Source organism: Mastomys coucha, unplaced genomic scaffold (assembly GCF_008632895.1).
Source record: "Mastomys coucha isolate ucsf_1 unplaced genomic scaffold, UCSF_Mcou_1 pScaffold5, whole genome shotgun sequence".
NCBI lineage: Eukaryota > Metazoa > Chordata > Mammalia > Rodentia > Muridae > Mastomys > Mastomys coucha.
This window is the reverse complement of record NW_022196911.1, coordinates 97,656,037-97,674,230: the sequence shown is the minus strand read 5'-3', so window position 1 is coordinate 97,674,230 and position 18,194 is coordinate 97,656,037. Positions and strand designations below refer to the sequence as shown.

The following is an 18,194-nucleotide window of genomic DNA, read 5'->3' as shown; positions in this document are numbered from 1 at the left end:
GCCCAGTTTATCTTGTAGGTGAGTGATTGGGTGAGGAGAGATGATGTCACTTGCTGGGGGTTTCTTGCTAGGAAGCAAAAAAACAGGAAGAGAAGAAACAGCATTTTGAGAAAACATCTCAGCCACGTCAGGATTTAAAAGGACCCCAACAGGACTCAAAAGGACCCCAACAGGACTCAAAAGGACCCCAACAGGACTCAAAAGGACCCCAACAGGACGCGAAAGGGCCACCACCTGCACAACCACAGCAACAAGCACAACCACAGGAGAAGGCACAAGGACAACCACCGCCACCTAAACCAAAGTCACAAAAGGAGCAAGACCCACCTGCACAGAGCACCGTCAAGGACTGTCTCCAGAACACCCAAAGGCAAGGACCCCAGACTAAACCAGCGGGAGCTCAACAAGATGGCCAGCAATCCTGTAGAGTGTGTGATAAGCCCCCAATCCTTCCAGGCCGTGGTGAGTGTGCCACCTGCGAGGGCAGGAGGCGAGGGGGCCCCTGACACCCCCCCCCGTCCCAGTCCTGTAGTTTAGAAGTTCTATTGGTCCCTGTCCAATCCTTCCTGGCACCCTTGCCCTCTAACAGCCTTAAGTGGCCTCCTCCTGGATGGATTTCCTCCAACCCAAGGAGCAAAAGAAGCTTCTGAAGCGAGTAGTGGCTGGGTAGGTGTCAGCTACTTTTCTAGGGCGTGGCGGAGAAGGTAGGGGATGCTGTAGGCTATCGGCAGATAAAATTTGAGCCCTATAAAGTTGGGAACAGGGAACCACACGGTGGCTTCCTCATGGAAATTCTTCACGGGAGGTTCAGTCTGTACCTAGCCCCAGGAAGGTCCTATTCCCATTCCCAGCCTCCTTAGCGACTGCCAGATGAGTGATTTGTGCTTTGTCTCATCAGGTCTCACGAATGCTTGCCAGTCTAGCTCTTCTAAATATTCCCGACTCACGGTGAGAGGCAAAGGGGCTCTGGCTAAGTGTTTGAGCGCAGGTCCTCCTGTGCCTGTGGGAGCCAAGGACGATTTCTTAGCATAGGTCCAGGGAGAGAACTGGAAGTTCTTACGGGTCACTTACGGGTTTTGTTTTGAAATGATTTTTGTGGTACAGGGAACCCAGGGCCTTGTGCATGCTAGTTAAATGCTCCTCCCCTGGACTTTTGTCCCCATCTAATCTACCCTCCTTTAAAAAAAATCATTTTTACTTAAAAAAAAAAAGGGAGTAGTTACTTATGTATTTTTGCACATGGTTACTTATGTGTTTTTGAACATGGGTGGGTATCTGAGGAAGCCAGAAGACAGCAATGGATTCCCTAGAGCTGGAATTACAGGTGGTTGTGAGCTGTCTGGTGTGGGTGCTGGAAAAAGCAAGCACTTTTTTTCTTTTTCAAGACAAGGTCTCTCTGTGTAGCTCGGGCTGTCCTGAGACTCATAGACCAGACTGGCCTTGAACTCCTAGATAGCCTCTCTCTCTCCTGCCTCAGCCTCTATCATGCTGAGACTAAAGGTGTGTGCTACCACCTGGCCTGCTGCGCTCCAGCAGATTTTTTTAGGTCGGGGGCAGGATCTTGTTACATCTCCTGGGCTTGCTTTGAACTCACTCAGTACCTCAAAGCAAGTCTTGGATTTGAAATCTTTTCACTTCAGCTTCCCAAGTAGCCAAGATTACAGGCTTGAGCCGCCAGGTCAGACAACCAGCTGGTAAACTCCTAATCATTGTGTAAAATGGCAGGAGTGAATGGGGCATAGGTACCAAGAGCAAGGCCACCTGTGCAGCTTCTCAGCACTTTAGGCTGAAGAGCAGCTGCTCTGTTTTACTTAACTTTGATATTTCACAATTTTCTCAAAGCAGCACACCCAGAAACAACTAACTTGTTTTGCTTCCTGTCTGTTTTTTGTTTTTAAGTCAACTAATTACATCCAGCAGTGGTGATCCAGAGATGGACTCCAAGACCTGACGATACCACAAAGTGAAAACAAAACCAAAACCCCAAAATCAATCAACCAAACAAAAAACCCAACCACCACCGAGAAAGCAAGCCGGACAGCAACCACACTTTCTTTCCACCTAGCAATGTTTTTAATCCAAAAGGCCAGTTGCATTTGGAAAGGAGGCTAGCTGGGATTAAAATGTAATTCCTGGAAAGAACCAAGAGACTGGTTAATGAGCACAGGATGAGGGAGAAGGGTGGAGGACAGTGGAGTGAAGGGCAGTGGAGGTGAAGGATGGAAGAGCAAGCCCACGCTGTTTGTAGCCAAGCCTAGGGAGAGCATGGTCTTGAGCCCCCACCCAAGCTTGCCCCTCCTATAACTATTACCACGGTTCCTTATCGTGAGGGCAGGCTCCGCAGCTTGTTAATGAGCATCACTAGTACTGAGCCCATGCTTACTGAGATCCAGCCAGAGATGGGACGGGCTGCGATGCACTAGAGCAGCTGCAGAATCGGGTGTGGGGTCTTATATAATTCCAGGCCCATACTAGGTATTGAGCTGTTAAAACAGGTGATGTAGGAGGGGACTGAGAGAATCCAGGAGAGAGATACTGCAGCAATGGGCTCAGGACATGTGGCCTTGAAAGGAGAAGAGCTTGAGACTAAAGTCCTCAAGCCTCTTTCTTCCTAGGCGTCATACTTTCTACTTAGCAGAGGGCCAGGAGATTCCCAGTCCAAGCTGGGAGAGGAGGCAGGGCTGGGGACCCTCAGTATCAGCCTCCAAGAAGAATAAATCCTATGAAGGGCTTTCTGCTCCAATTCTGAGAAAGCCTCCCTTAGCCACATCAGTCAACGGCGGACCAGTGAGTCATTTCCCATTAATATGGCATCAGGTCAGAGTCAGGAGCCTAGCATAGTCTAGGCTAGGTGATACCTGAATGGGGCAGCTAGGACAGTGTGGGGACTGGCTTGGAACTAGAATAGTAATCAAAAGCAGTCTAGGGATAGATAACCGATGAAAGCAAGCCTCTTGAGAATAATCTCTCAGAAGCCAGAGAAGCAGAACTGGTCTCAAATGGTCTTGGAAGCCTGTGTGCCTATCACAACAGGAAAGTTTGTAGCCTGAGAAGGTAGTCAGTTGGTAAAGTTCTCTTATCTTTCAAGTACAAAGGCCTTAGTTTCATCCTCAGAACCCATGTGTACTGGCTGGTTTTGCATGTCAACTTGGACACAGAATCATCACAGAGAAAGGAGCCTCAGTTGAGGAAATGCCTCTATGAGATCCAATTAGTGATCACTGAAAGAGGGCCCAGCTAATGGTGGGTGTTGCCATGCCCGGGCTGGTGGTCCTGGGTTCTGTAAGAAAGCAGGCTGAGTAAGCCAGAAAAGCAAGACAGTAATAAGCACTGCCCCCAATGCCCCACCCATGGCCTCTGCATCAGCTCCTGCTTCCAAGTTCTCATCCTTTGTGAGCTCCTGTCTTGACTCCCTCCAAAGATGGATTGTGATCTCAAAGTGTAAGCCAAATAAACTCTTTTTCTCCCCAACTTGCCTTTTGGTCCTGGTGTTTTTGTTGCAGGAATAAAACTCTGACTAAGACATCATGTAAGAAAAGCTGGTCATGGTGGTGCATGCTCGAGATCCCCGTACTAGGGAATTGGATACAATTAGCTTCCGTGGAACGTGACCCTTCTTAAGGATAGTGTTTGGCACAGGGACACCTTTAACCCAGCCCTGGGGAGGTAGAGGCAGGCAGATCTGTAAATTTGAGGCTAGCCTGGTCTACATAATGAATTCCAGGACAGCCAGGGCTACACAGTGAGTCTCTCTCTCAAAATAAAACACAGTAAAAAAGACAGCACCCAAAGAAGAACACCCAAGGGTGTGTGCTCTGACCGCCACACACATGTGCACAAGTACGCACATACAAAATCAGATCCTTTGTGAGATGTGGAAGACCAGCATCCCTCACTTCTCTGTCCAGGAATCCCTTTCCCTTTCAGCACGGCTAAATAAGAATTTATTGTTAGAAATCTTTTTACATTTGATGGTTTATATATACTTCAACCTCAGCTTGACTTCCCTGGGTGTCTGTTTTGTTGGTATACCTTAACCCTGGCTACCCAGGAGGGAAAGCCTGGTGCACACAGACTTTCTCTCCCTCTGTGTAGCCCCAGGCTAGTTAGCCAGTTCTGTTACCACCATTTCCTTGCATCTTCCTTACTTCAAATTCAGCTTTCCCCAACCACACCGCCCTTTGTCTTTCGACCTGTCTGGTGGGCAAAGGCTAGCTAGCTTTAAGGACACGCTCCTGCTCTCCAACACAGACATCACCTCCACCTGTGGTTTGGCTCCAGTGTAGTGACAGGCAAGGAAGGACATTTAGGTGAGTCTGTCTGGTGTCTCTTCACAGTCATATCCCAGAGGACAGCAGAGGCCTTGGGAACAGAGGGTGGGCCTGATACAGAGAATCTTTTGGCCCAATATCAACAGCTTATGTCCTTCAGGTTTTCTGAACACAGCCCCTGGGCCTACTCTACTGCCTGTATTACCTGTGTCCACTCACATGGGCTCTGGATTGTGGGCTTAGAAAAGTTCCTTTAATAAATATCTTTTCAAATGGCTCTGCCTTTGCTCTAGGGTGCCCCAGACGGCTTCTCCTCTGCGCCTTGGCTCCTGCTGGGAAGACAGCATTAGAGCTATTCTATAGAGAAGCGTTTAGGTGGTGTAAATCTGCCTGCCTGGAAACCAGGGATGATAGTATCCTGAACCAGGAAGGCTGAGGGCCTCACTGTCCACCATTTACTGAGAGAAGGAGACTATCACCATCATTATCACATGACCAAAGCAGACAGCACAGGACAACATTGATAGTCACCTAAGACGACCTTGGAAACAGCACCGGACATCCCCAAAGCCACTTATTACTGGGAGGAGAACTTGAAAAATATTCATCCATGCTGCAAAGTCTAGATAAAACTACAGCTTTCTCTTCCTTGCAACTGAAGACCCACGGTGGTGAAGCTGGGTAACCAATATGCTCAGTCCCAAGACAATGCCAAGTTAGACGGTCCTCCACACAGACCATGGGTAAGATCCATCAGAAGTGACTCCTGGGGATCTGAGGACTCGGGGACTATGACATTGTTACAGAAACTCCATGTGCTGAGGGTGTTAGGGGAAGGCACAGCCAAAAGCAGGACTTTTCCTTTAACAAAGCCACTACAGTCTTTCCCTGAGCTCCACGGAGAGGAGCTGCAGACCAGCCTGCAGGCGCCTGGAGTACAAGGGGCAGTGGACAGATCAGGCCGGGCGAGGGAGCTCCAGGTGGGGCATTGACATGTTTTCCCTGCAGTCCACATATTCAAAGCTCTCGAAGGGCAGCTGCTGTGGATGGCTCAGGTAGGAGCAGGTCAGAGAACCCCTGGAGAGGAAGTAGGGCTTGTTGTAAAGTCTGGGGGGCGGGGTTGGGTGGGGGTGGGGGAGGTACAGCTTCCGCAGGTTCTACTGTGTGTGAGAGGCTGCCTCCCTAGGACCTCCCTCACTTCCTTCTGCTCTCTGCTCTGCCAGCACACTGAGGCAGCTGGGCCACCGGTGTTCTGGAAGCTCCAGACAGGGGGTGTGCATAAGCAAGATCTGTGTAAGATAAGTAAGATCTGAAACAGGCCCTAGGACTTGCTAATCTCTGGAGCTAAGAAAGACTCAGGATATCAGCCACCAGTGCTTTCTCTACTTTGTGAAATACAGTTAAGGTGAGACTGAAGTGGGAATGGGGACATAGGAGTTCCACACCATACTTACTGGATATTCAAAAGAATATGGTGTACTCTGATTTTCGGCCATGTACAGATTTTGCTGAGAGAGAGAGAGAGAGAGAGAGAGAGAGAGAGAGAGAGAGAGAGAGAGAGAGAGAGAGAGAGAGGAAGGACATTGAGTCTTGTTTTACAGTGAGCAGGGTCAGGAAACTCAAAGAGGGGACTTATAAGTCCCAATGCACACAGTTTTCTTGCCTCCCCATCAGGAGCCTCTAAGATGTCACTCTTAACTCTTATTCTCTGGGATGAGCCTGGGTACCTGGTCATCCATGTTCCTGGCCCAGGCACATGCTGACCTCTCCCTCAGCAAAAACTAGATATTCTTCTTCCACAGAGATTCAAAGAGTCCAACTCACATAAAGATTAACAAAATTCCACCCTGTTACTCTAATCTAGGTCGGGCAGGAAGAGGCTGTGGACTTTTACCGTTGCATATTGCAGTCGTAGCCACAAGAGGGCAGTCCTGAGGGAGGCAACCAGTCCTGAGTCTGAAGCAACCAGGAAACCAGCAATCAGAGAATGGATACTTTTTAAAATTTAAAAATACTGGGCAGTGGTGGCGCACGCCTTTAATCCCAGCACTTCGGAGGCAGAGGCAGGCGGATTTCTGAGTTCGAGGCCAGCCTGGTCTACAAAGCAAGTTCCAAGACAGCCAGGGGTACACAGAGAAACCCTGTCTCAAAAAAAAAAAAACCACCAAAAAACATTGAGTGCAGGCACACTCGGAATAATGGCGTATGTGTGACTATCAAAGGATAATTTGTGGGAGTGGGTTCTCTTTCTCTACCTATCATGCAAGACTGGAAGATTAAACTGAGGTTATGGTGGCAAACACCTTTACCTCACAAGCCCGTCCGTGACTATCAACTGGGTTTTTAAACCAAGAAAGGGTAGGAGAGAGGAGACCAAAGGGTACTCACTACGTGTTTTCATCCAAAATCCTGCTGGCAACTTTGTAAGGCGTCTGTCAACCAAAGGAATACAAGGTTAGCTGTACCTCAGGCTGGCCCCTCTCCGTTACCAAATGACACGTCTGTGTGGAGGGCTGGTCAGGAAGCGGAGGTTACCTGCTCACCAGCCAAAGGGCCAACGTGCAGGTGGAGGCTGCTGGTGACCTGGCCGATCACAGAGGCCTGGTGGAGCACCTCAGCCGTCAGCTGTGTCACCGTGACGGGATAGAAGTTGCTGTTGAAGATGTTCAGGACATTCTGGAGATGACAGCAAGGACAAGTGTAATTTTAACTTTTTCAAAACTTATTTTTGCCGGGCGATGGTGGCGCACGTCTTTAATCCCAGCACTTGGGAGGCAGAGGCAGGTGAATTTCTGAGTTCAAGGCCAGCCTGGTCTACAGAGTGAGTTCCAGGACAGCCAAGGCTACAAGAGAAACCCTGTCTCGAAAAAAACAAACAAAACAAAACAAACAAACAAACAAAACCTTATTTTTAATGATGGAACCATTATTAAGTGCTTTAACCTCCCGTGTAGCCCACCATCTACCAGAAGTAGTGGAAAGCAAAGGATCCGGGGGAAGTGGACCTGTTTAGAAAGGCTCTTTGGAGCAAGTCCCATCTGTGTTGTCTGGAAATCAGCAGTTCGGTGCATAGGTCAGCAGCGGCAGCTCGATTTACTAGCAAACATTTCACAGATACACCAGCAGCCCAGTCCCGTAGAGTCAGGTTAGCAACAGCAGTGACACGATCTAGCAGAGACAGCCAAGCCTCAGCCTCAGCTTGAGTTGGAGGGACCAACAGGAATACCAGGAGAACTTCTCGGCTGTGCTTCTCTCAGGGAAGCGAAGATCAGCAAAGACTTGAGACCCACAAGCATTGCACAGCTAGCTGTACCAGCAAGCCAAGCTCAGCCTCCATTACTCCACGGAGTCCTATTTATACCCTCTAAATATCATGTGTCCTCCATATGCCTTGCCTCAGCACGGAGGCAATCCAATCAGGGAGTCCCCGGAAGGAACCAGAAACAGCAGCACACCACCAGAAATTTTTTTTTTTAGTGTGTTTCTCTCTACAGCATCCTGAAAAACGCAGCTCAACTATGCAATGTAAGGAGGACCAACACGTGCGTGTTGTTAGCAAAGTCATCACGCGTCCCCTCACGTGCTTGCTTTAGCAGAACATCCTCTCTCCTGTGTCTGCTTCAGGGAAACGATCCTTCACAGGTCTGCCTTAAGTCTTTCATATCTCTGTCCACTTTAACAAAAAACATTCCTTCACGTGTTTTCCCCAGCAAGCAAAACATCATCCAACCAACTTTCCAAAGAACCTTAAGTGTCCACTTCAGGGAAGAAACGGTGACGATGGCACCCCATGTCAGCCTGGCTCTTTGGCCTGAGTCTCATCCTGCCGTTTTGGGCCTCAGGTACAAAGGACTTTCTGAAGGCTCTTGGTGGCAGAGGTCACTTTTAAGGAGTGACACTGGGCTGGGTTCTGTGGTGCCCCCCTACAGTCCCAGTTACTCTGGAGATGGAGAGGATCACTTGAGCCTAGGAATTTAAGACCCAACTTAGGCAACACAGTGAGAACCTACCCATCAAAGTTGCCGGCTCAGGATCCACATTTGTGTATGTGTGTGTGTTTCGAGATAAGGTTTCTTCGTGTAATCCTAACTATCCTGGAACTCACTCTTGTAGACCAGGCTGGCCTTGAACTCACAAAGATCTGCCTACTTCTGTCTCCTGAGTTCTGGGATTAAAGGTGTGTGCCACCATCCACCTGGCTAGTTTTTTTTTTTTTTTTATGATCTATTTTTATGTGCATTGGTGTTTTGGCTGCATGCATTTCTGTGTGAGGATGTCAAATCACTTGGAACTGGATTATAGGCAGTGTGAGCTGCCATGTGGGTGCTGGGAACTGAACTTGAGTCCTCTGGAAGAGCAGCCAGAAGTCTTAACTGCTAATCCATTTCTCCAGCCCTCCAGTATCCAGTTTTACCCTGCTTCATTTCTCTCCATTTGTTCTCTGAACATTCCTATTCTTCCCTATGACTGATCTGGTCCAGATTCTGGCCCGTCCTAATCCCATACAATCTACTATGGATGGAGCTCACCTTGCTTCAGAATCTTCTGCAGACCACAAGATCCTTGGTACCTACGTCTTAGGTTACATGGAGGCATTTTGGAGAAGAACGTAGTGAGGAACTGAGGGGCAGCTACCACATACCGTCATGTTGAGCTGTATTTGCTTTTCATCGAAGGTTACCGTGGAGGAGTTGAGGCCTACAGGATGCACAGCAATGGACCGTGGATACAGGAAAAAGATGGTGAGGGAGAAGGTCAGCAGGCAGATGGTCACCGCCAGGAACACAGACAGCTTCCTGTGTGAAAGCAGGACCCCCCCCACGGAAGAAAGAAATCTGAACATCCAGGAATCCTGGAGGGGATTCAGACCCCCCCTCTCTGGACAACTGCACACTTAGCTCTCTAGCTGTGATTGGAATTGGATTGGAAGGCAGACAACCTGGCTCTCACCCCCAGCTCTCTATCCCCATTGACATAATGCTGAGTGACACTACTTAACCTCTTCAAAAGCCCAGGATGTCTGTAAAGTAGAGATAATTGTATCTATTTCATAGAATTTCCTATGGTCCACAGAGGAAAAAATAACTAATCATAGTTCCCGGCACACAACAAGATCTCAACGAATGCTACTATCACTACTAGAAACCAGTCCACAATTATTTGAGAGCTCTGAGTTTTAATATTTAAAGTCAATACTTTGAGTGGGATACCATTCACCTAGGTTAATCAATCAGAGATATGAATTAAAAGAGACAGAACTCAAGCCTTTTATGAGGGACACTGCTTGTTTTTAATTTTATCACAGAGGGCCACTTGTGGGAGTTACTCATGTGACACCTGGAGTTTGAACTCAGGTCATAAGCTAGGGAGCAAGCACCTCCACCTGCTGAGACAGCTCCTGGGCTGGTTTCTACTTTTAGTACAGTGGCTGGGAAGGAGGCTGGGCAACAGCTCTCAGGTGGAAGCTGAGGGTCTTTGGAGGGGCTTACAGGAATCCATGTCAAATGGATGCTGACCACATACAGGTTCATGGGCACCACACTGAAGCCCAGGGGTGCTTCTGAGGTTCCAAACTGTTCCGGAATAGAGATCTGAGCAGCTGGATTTCAATCTCTTGTAGGAGGAACATAAGATCTAAACTTCAATAGCAAAGGTAGTGGCAACCAGGGCGATTTGTTCTCTCTTGGAAGGACTTGTACAGCCATGAAATGGCCTTAGCTATACCTACTATGATCTATGCTGCCTTATTTTTTGTTATATTTTGACTGACATATAAGTGTACATATTTATGGGGTATGATATTTCAACATTTGTTGTCTACATTATGAAACAAAGTTAATGAACAAAACTATGACATTGACCTATTGCTAAAGATCAAACCCAAGGCCTCATGCATGCTGGCTAAGCAAACACACTATCAGTGAGCTACAATCCCAGCTGCTAATACTATTATGCTTAAACAAGGACAGTCGTAGGAAACATGAATGTAGCGTAAGTTTGAGCCCAGTGAGACTCAGGCTTCTAGATGAAAAGCAATGGAAAAAAAATCAGGAGATCAAGAGGGAAGACAGCTGAGGCAGCCCCTAGGGATGTATGAAGCTCACGTGCGTCTGGGCTTCAGCCTTTGGTCTCCATAAGGGATGAGGGCTACCAGTTGCTTCTCTAGCTCTGCAGAGGGAAAGAGAGAGAGAGCGAGCGAGAATGCCAAGGCATGCCAGCGACAAACATTTCCTGTGCCAGCCTCCCCCAAGCGACCCTCCACTCCATCTTGCAGTGTCAGAAGCATGCTGCCTCTGTCCCACGGCAGGATTGAAAACACTGTCAACATTGAAGTTGACAGCTCAGCTTTCAGCTCGGAGAGGAATGGAACTTCATAACCAGATATGAAGAAACACTGAGTCACTAAAAAGTCAGAGGGGCCCCATTCCCTTTGGAGAGGTAATTTTTAACTTCCCAAATCCTAAGACACTGGCTTGAGCAACAGATAGACAAGAAACTTTCCTCTAGGAGCTGGGGAGTAGAACCACAGCAGGACATGGATAATTCTTGGCCAGCCAAAGACTGCGAAGGAGAGGTCTACCTACTCCAGGGGGTGCAGAGGGGCAGGTCTGGATTGCTCCCTTGTTTCTAGGGTATTCCAGAGCCTTGGGCTGCTCACCTTGGGGGATCTCCCCACTGCCTTGGCAGGTAGGACAAGTCACAAAGCTGGTACTAGCAGTCTTGTCATAAGGCACACAGGAGTGTGCTGGCTTGCTGCTCCCAGTGCTGAGGTAGTTGGCAGCCTTGCTAGCAGTGGCTGGGTTATCGGGTAGGATAGGCTTGTCCTCATCCTTCTGAGAGGTGAGCTGGGAGAGTGCCTTACCCATAGTTCAGCGGGATTTTTCACTAATGAGAAATAAAACAAGGTTCAGAGCTACTGGCCTGTTAGCATTGATGCCAGCTTTTAAGTTTTTAAGATTGGCAAGAAGCCCTACCATTATCTAAGCTTTTGCTTAGGGAAGACCAGTTTGGGCGGTGCCTTGGAACTCTTTATTAAGTAAGAGTTCAATTCAGAGGAAACCAAAGAAAAGCAGAAGTTATTCCACTTTAAGGGACTTCTGTAAGTGAATGTAGAATTCTTTTTTTTTTAAACCAGGAAAAGCTGAGCTATTGTTTATTTTAAAGAAAGGGAAACTGGGTAGGACTAGGATCAGGAAACACAGCTGTCCAAGGGTCCTTTTGTCTTCCCCCAATCAAGGGACTACTCTAGAAATCCCAGCACACCAGGGCACATGTACCTGAAACCCACTTGGGAGTGTGGGAGAAAGGCTTCCATTCGGGAGTCTGGCTGGAAAAGCAGGGCTTCTTGGGAGGTCAGAGCTGTGGCATGCAAGGAGGGAGCCTAGATCTGTTCTTCACTGCTTTCTGGGACCTCGAAGTCTGTTCTTCATTAGGAAAGGTTAAGGCTAAATCTAAACTTTCCCCCCAGTCCTTGAGTACTGGCTTGAATGATGTAGTAGCTCCTTAGAGACACACTCACATCTTCCTGGGCTAAAATAAAGACCCTTACTCACCTGGTTTAGGTCTGGAATTCCAGGCTCTTCTCAGCTGCAAGACTGGGTTTTCTGGAATGCTCCTTTGGGGAGAAGGGCTTCTAGGGTAGGGTGGAGGTGATCAGCTCCCTTCAGCGGAGACTTCGAGTGATGTGCCGTAAGTGGGGAGCAGGGACTCTTGTTTACCAACAGGGTCAAGTCCCCTCTACTAGGAGACTCTGCTATGGTGGGCAAGGAAGGAAAAGGTAGGATTTCATCGAGGATTTTAAATCCCACCACATTGGCCGTTAGTCAAATTTGAGCACTATGCCTTGGGCGCTGAGAAAGCCCAAACGTCTCTGGATTCTTGTTTTGTAAAGGGGAAAGAGATGGGGTCCTGAGGACGCCTTACCAGGTGACAACGCCCTCAGCATAATCGAAACTGCAGGAACAGCTCGGAGTCCAAGCCCGGCTCGGCCCCGCCCCTCGGCCCCGCCCCTTCCTCCTGAGCGGCGGTGACGGCCGCTGGAAGACGCTTCCGGCTCTGCGTGTATCACCAGACAAATGCTGCTATCGCAAGGACCAACTACTCCAGGTACGAGTTTCAAAGAACAGGTACTCACAATTCTTTAAGTGGCTATGTGCAAGTACAACGGAACGAAAAACTGGACCCAGATGGTCAAGACAGGTCCCTTCAAATCCACCCAATTATCCACATTATGCGGCTCTGAGTCTACCCCAAACTCCATGAAAACATTTAAAATAAACAGCTTGGTTGGCTTGCAGTTTTAATTGTGGTTTATTTAGAAGCATTCAAGAGTTAGACTGTAAATAAACATATTATCAGTAATTAAAATCGCCATTTATTATAAATACCAACTAAGTTAAATAATACTATTTTAACTATCTTTCCCCTTTGAGCTGGATGGAGTCCAGATACCTTCTCTCAAACTCTTACCATGAATAAAATCTTTAGTGTTGTGTTACCTCTTCTTTCACCATCTGTACCCAAAGCTCCCTTTTATAAACTAAATGAGACCTAGAATTCTGAGAAGGAAGCTTCTTCCCATTTATTCTAATGGTAAACTAACCTTTCTGTGGGTTAGCCTCTAAATACTACTTCCTGTTCTTGGCTCTCTAGGGCTGGCCACCTCAGAAGGGGATTACATGTATTGGAGAAGTCACCAGCATTTCTGTGTCCCCTCCCCATACCCAAACCTTACTGAGATATCTGCACACACCTGTTCTCCTTGCCATCTGCTGTTAACTTCCCCTTCCTGTAACAGGTGGGTTCCCCTCTTTATAGGATTAGCAAAATATTTCATACTACCCAGGATTTCCCTTAAATAAAATTTATGCAAAATTACTTTGACAGACATTGCTCAGTAGGTGCTGAGGGTTAACCAGCATGCCTTCCATCCTTCCAGGTTTCTGCCAGGTCTTCTGAAAGCAAAGAGTTACTTATTTACTAAGTCTCTTAGGAACATGACTTTCTTGATCTGATGTCTTTACATAGCTATGAAGCTTGGGATTGGTTATAGGAATTAGGAGAATAATTCTTGAAAACATTCAAGGCTAATCTTTAAAAAACAGAAAAACCAAACTAACATTTAACAGCCTATTAAAAACATCCACATGAAACAAAGGAAAATACTCAACTTCAATACAAGCAGAAGGAAAAGCGGTCTACAGGAAGTCCAAGTTACACACTTCCATGTACTACAGCGGCAGAGTTCTGTCCAGATCAGTTGAAAACTGTCTTCCTACCATTCATCCCATTTTTAAAGTGAAAATTTAAGTTCTGGCCTTTGATTTGCTCCAAAAAATACTGTAACAGGTACTGTTTTGACAATTCAGAGATGCTCAACATAGATTCATCAGATTAAAAAAGCAAGCAAGGGCTTCCACCCACACTCAATGACGGCAGAGACCACCTCTGAGCGGCAGGCAGTTATTTAATACAAGGTCAGTCCTCAATAGCGGTGGCTGTACCAGTCGTTGTTATTCACTTGAAGGAGCTCTGTCACAACCTGCAGGATATTGTAATTGTGTTTTCTCAGCAGCCTTAGGTTCAGCTGCCTGTCGCAGAATCCCATTTCAAAGAGATGGGCCATCAGGGCTGCAGTCTGATCTTCAGAAACGATGGGCTGTGCAGAGACAGAGAGACATTTTTCTATATAATTTGCTTCTTTGCAAATCTGCATCACATAGTCGTCCTAGTCTTTCCTCCTTATTCAAAGTGTTGAGTAAGTACATGCAAAGGCACAACTTGCCTGTCTTCCTAACAAGTCAATGGGTTTGACAGTGCTTCTGGCTATGTGTGTGTGTGTAACTAAAGGAGGAGGTAACAGAGTAGGAAAATGCTTCAGAGGACTTGCTGAAAGCAGCATGCTCACGCACAGTGGCTCATAGCTGTGACTCCAGCTTAGAGGAAGATCATAGGTTTGGGATGAGCCCTTGTATCCAAAACCCCAAACAAAATTACCCATTCTTCAGCCAAGTAAAAACTGAAGAGCAAGATGATAAGAAGCCCTGAAGACTTTGTTAACATAAAATTGTGCTGATGGAGCAAATATGAGCAAGAGAGACTTTCTGAAGATGGCATGGGATATATAATTTCACCAGCTATCCAAGTAAGATAGATATAGACTTGTGAAATTATATCTTGGGCAGTCTTTTTGACTTGTTACTCTCAAAACAGAAGTGATCTCATTAAGAGATGTAACACTCATTTACAGAAACACCCTTCCCCTTTTTGAGACAGGGTCTCTTTCTATAGTCCTGGCCATCCTAGAACTCACTATGTAGATTAAAATGTTCTTGAACTCAGAGATGTGGTTTCATGCTCACTTATGCTAGACATGTGCTTTGCCACTGAGCTATAACCCCTAGTCCCTCTTTTTGCTTATTTTAGAACAGCCTAACATCCATGGCCCTTAACAGGTTTAATGTTTGTATTTTGCTCACAAACTTTGTTGGTTTTTTTTGTTTGGTTTTTGCTTTTTCGAGGAGACAGGGTTTCTCTGTGTAGCCCTGGCTGTCCTGGAACTCACTCTGTAGACCAGGCTGACCTTGAATTCAGAAATCTACCAGCCTCTGCCTCCCAAGTGCTGGGATTAAAGGCGTGTGCCACCACTGCCCAGCTCTCTCTCTGCTTTTTGAGACAGGGTTTCTCTGTGTAATAGCCCTAGCTGTCTTGGACCTTGCTTTGTAGACAAGGCTAGCCTCAAACTCACAGAGCTCCATCTGCATCTGCCTCCCAAGTGCTGAGATGAAAGGCTGGTACCATCATGCCTGGCATATTTTTTTTCTTTCCCATTACTACCTCAGAAATCTTCCCTCTCTCTGTACTGATAACATGTTTCACTGCTAGGCTTGCCAACCTCAAGCCTCTCTTACAAATGCCACCTTCTGCCTAATGTAGACATGTAGACCAGTGTTTACCTTCCTTCCCCCATGTAGCCTAGCAAGGCATACTTGAACTGTCAAATTCCTCACCACTGGGTCACAGCTCTCTGCAACATTTAGCACTGTTTACGGACTCCTTAACCTCTCCAAGTCCCAGCAGTGGCCCTGTCTCCTCTAAGTTCTGTTTTAGTAGAATCTGTTGCCTTAATCCTTAAAAGGCTGCTTCCGCCTCCTCCATTTTTCCTAGATAATCTCATCCAATCACACAACTCCTGCTAGAACCTGTATGCAAATAACGCTTAAAACTTCAGCCTCAGGTGAAACCTCTCCTCTGTACACATCCAACTGCATGCAGGGTGGCTTCACTTTTAACCTGGATAAGTTGTAAACTCAACACTAAACAAAACTGACAAGCAATAAACTTGTTTTACTTGGGTATTATCAAGTATTTTATCAAGTATTTATCAAGTGTATTTATCAAGTATTTTATTGTATGTTTGTGTGTGGGGTGCTCATGTGGATGTCAGAAAACAACTCATAAGAGGCAGTTCTCTCCTTCCAGGGGTCGGAACTCCAGTTGTCAAGGCTTGGCAGCAAGCACCTTTATTCAGTGAGATCTCACTGGTCCTACTTTCTTTCTTTTCTTTTTTTTTTAAGATTTATTTATTATTATAAATGAGTACATTGTAGCTGTCTTCAGACCATCAGAAAAGGGCGTCAGATTTCATTATGGGTGGTTGTGAGCAACCATGTGGTTGCTGGGATTTGAACTCATGACCTTCGGAAGAGCAGTCAGTGCTTTTACCTGCTGAGCCATCTCACCAACCCCTACTTTCTTCTTGTAATATATGATGCTACTGAGTACCTAAGGTAAAGCTTGAGACTTATCCTTGTGTTCTCTGTAATCACTTAATCACTGACAAGTCCTCATACTTCTATCTCTCTTATGTTAATGGAGGTGTAGAGACTCTCAGAAGCAGGTGAATTTGTGAGTTCCAGGGTAGCCTGGTCTACAGTGACAGCCAGAGATATACAGAAGCTCTGTTCCAAAAGCAAGCAAACAAACCCGTAACAATACAATACCCCATCATGCCCTAAAATAAAACCCTAGCACTTAGAGTTGGCCTTTTCTCTTCAGATCAAATTCATCATCCACTCACTTTCAACTCTTACTAGCCAGCTACTCTATTCTATCTTTCAAAGGAGAAGACAAGACCTGTAACTGAACCTAGGGAACTAAGCAAGAGGTCTACTGTTACTAAACTACATTTGTACCCTTTTTATGATTTTATATTCTTAAATTTTATTTTGAAAAAAGGTTTTACTACAGAGCCCAGGCTGGCCTTGAACTTGCAATTTTCCCGCTTCCTGAGTAGCTGGTAGTACAGGTGAGAGCTACCATATCCAGCATTAGAATACTTCCGGGGTACACTTGCTCTGTGCTTTAGGCTTCAGTTTAGATACTAACTCCCAGGAAGCCTTGGTCCCAGTAGCTGGAGATGCACTAGCACAGTGTCCTATCCTGTACTGGAAATGTGTATGCTTTGCCAATTTCCTACAGTTGTTTGACAGGAATGTGTGTCTTGTTATCCGGTAGTACCTCCACTAGGTTGTAGAACAGTAACTCTGTACATGTAGTAGGTCTTCAACAAATCTTAGGTTCTTTTCCTTTTCTCCCCAGAGTAACTTAATTAAAATGATAAGAAACGGCAGGGCTGTGTGTTCATTAAAGAGAATGTCTACACATAGTCCAGGCCATGTTAATTGCCAATCCAGACAGAAAGACACTGCCATTTGCACTGGTGACTTGGGGGCTGAAGTTAAGGAAAAGAAACCACACACTGACCTGTGCAGTGACTGGTGGCCCAGAAAACAGGGCCTTGTACGCAGAGGCAGCAACAGACAAAGCCCCCTTCACCAGTCCTCCAGCAATGCTGCTCCCATTGTGGTGCCTACAGAGGAAAACCAAATTATCTCCCCAAATAAAATCATGACCTTACAAGATATTGTGGGTGCTAATCTCGAAAGAAAAAGTATTCTTAAGAGAAGAAAATATCAGATGTAAAATAAGAGAATGAACTGTTTTCATTGCTACAGTTCTTGGTTTGCTGCAGGGCTCTGGCTCGGCTGGCAGAAGACCTGAGTACTGCAGGAAATGCATGCCCTAGTTACCACGCCAGTTTTCCATCCCAGCTGAAAATTAATGTGGTCATGGGCACACCTGGATATCAGCCATCTGTCTGCACATCTCAGAGAAAACCTGGCAAAGGAAATGTGATTTTTCTGGATTCTGATCTGAGATGACAGGGACCAGAGAGGCAGTGGTATGTAAGGAAAAAGGCTAGATGCACCTGGGGCTTGACCTGCCTGATTTCTTGGGCATTACAGGTGAGGCAAATTTTAGGGTAATCCCTAAAAAGTGAAACACTCAAGCGTAAGCTTTAGCTGTCTGTCCAGCGGTGCTCATAAGCTTCAGAAGTAAGAACAAGGAGGAATGAGGGTGCTCCTTCCTTTGCTCAGCACGTGCTCTGACAGGCTCATTTAAGCAGAAGCAATGCGTCTTCCTGCTTCTCAAGAAGAGACTTCACAAGGTCGTTACCTTGAGTGGTCACAGCTCCTCTGTCTGCTGTTTGCCAGTCCTGTTGAGCCTCTGTGCTCTAAAAGCAAAAGAGCCGTTGGTTAGCTGCAGCACCCACAAGCTATTATGGAGGCAGGCAGCAAGTTAACGGGGGTGTCTGAAGTTTTATTCCTTCTTTCTTTTCCTCTCTTAAGTTTTAGAAAGTTCCGTGGCTGATTTAAGTCACCAAGAAAGACAAATTATCTAGAAATGCTGGGGACATCATTGAGTAGAAAAATGATTCTCTAATCCTGTAACCCTGATGTGTTAGTTCTCAGTTTTAGGTTGGGCATTTTTAGGAAGAGGAAGTGAGCCGGGTGGTGGTGGCACACACCTTTAATCCCAGCACTTGGGAGGCAGAGGCAGGCGGACTTCTGAGTTCGAGGC

At 46.5% G+C, this 18,194-nt stretch overlaps 3 protein-coding genes across 15 annotated transcripts in view; 1 reads left to right on the top strand and 2 right to left on the bottom strand.

Moving 5' to 3' along the window:
• Window positions 1-2,142, top strand: part of Ccdc200 (coiled-coil domain containing 200) — a 3,154-nt gene extending 1,012 nt beyond the window's left edge. The window contains exons 2-4 of one of the 2 annotated variants that reach the window (XM_031353666.1): window positions 72-462; window positions 899-948; window positions 1,900-2,142. In XM_031353666.1, coding sequence (XP_031209526.1) covers window positions 72-462; window positions 899-948; window positions 1,900-1,926 — 468 coding nt within the window. In that variant the 3' untranslated portion in view covers window positions 1,927-2,142. The remainder of the gene's footprint in view (window positions 1-71; window positions 463-898; window positions 949-1,899) is intronic. The other variant, XM_031353667.1, reaches the window with a different exon arrangement.
• Window positions 2,143-3,921: 1,779 nt separating this feature from the next.
• Tmem106a (transmembrane protein 106A) lies at window positions 3,922-12,294 on the bottom strand. Its single transcript, XM_031353665.1, has 8 exons — window positions 11,825-12,294; window positions 10,930-11,156; window positions 10,376-10,439; window positions 8,914-9,067; window positions 6,807-6,947; window positions 6,660-6,703; window positions 5,726-5,779; window positions 3,922-5,348 (listed from the first exon to the last, which is right to left on the bottom strand). The coding sequence occupies exons 2-8, from the start codon at window positions 11,135-11,137 to the stop codon at window positions 5,228-5,230; spliced, it is 786 nt and encodes a 261-aa protein (XP_031209525.1). The 5' UTR covers window positions 11,138-11,156; window positions 11,825-12,294; the 3' UTR covers window positions 3,922-5,227.
• A 271-nt stretch (window positions 12,295-12,565) lies between these two features.
• The window catches only part of Nbr1 (NBR1 autophagy cargo receptor), a 31,688-nt gene continuing 26,059 nt past the window's right edge, over window positions 12,566-18,194 (bottom strand). For 9 of the 12 annotated variants that reach the window (XM_031353654.1, XM_031353663.1, XM_031353652.1 and 6 more), the window contains 3 exons: window positions 17,790-17,847; window positions 17,037-17,142; window positions 12,568-13,929 (listed from right to left, as the gene is read on the bottom strand). In XM_031353654.1, coding sequence (XP_031209514.1) covers window positions 13,756-13,929; window positions 17,037-17,142; window positions 17,790-17,847 — 338 coding nt within the window. In that variant the 3' untranslated portion in view covers window positions 12,568-13,755. Of the gene's footprint in view, window positions 13,930-17,036; window positions 17,143-17,789; window positions 17,848-18,194 lie in introns of all 12 variants that reach the window. The other 3 variants (XM_031353655.1, XM_031353657.1, XM_031353664.1) reach the window with 2 other exon arrangements.

Excerpts from the sequence above, each read along its gene's own strand:
- Tmem106a (XM_031353665.1), bottom strand. The coding sequence starts at position 11,137 with ATGGGTAAGGCACTCTCCCAGCTCACCTCTCAGAAGGATGAGGACAAG. Across the intron at positions 9,068-10,375 it reads AGGCTGAAGCCCAGACGCAC|GAAGCTGTCTGTGTTCCTGG; the intron begins GTGAGCTTCATA and ends GCTTTCACACAG. Across the intron at positions 6,948-8,913 it reads AAATACAGCTCAACATGACG|AATGTCCTGAACATCTTCAA; the intron begins GTATGTGGTAGC and ends TGTCATCTCCAG.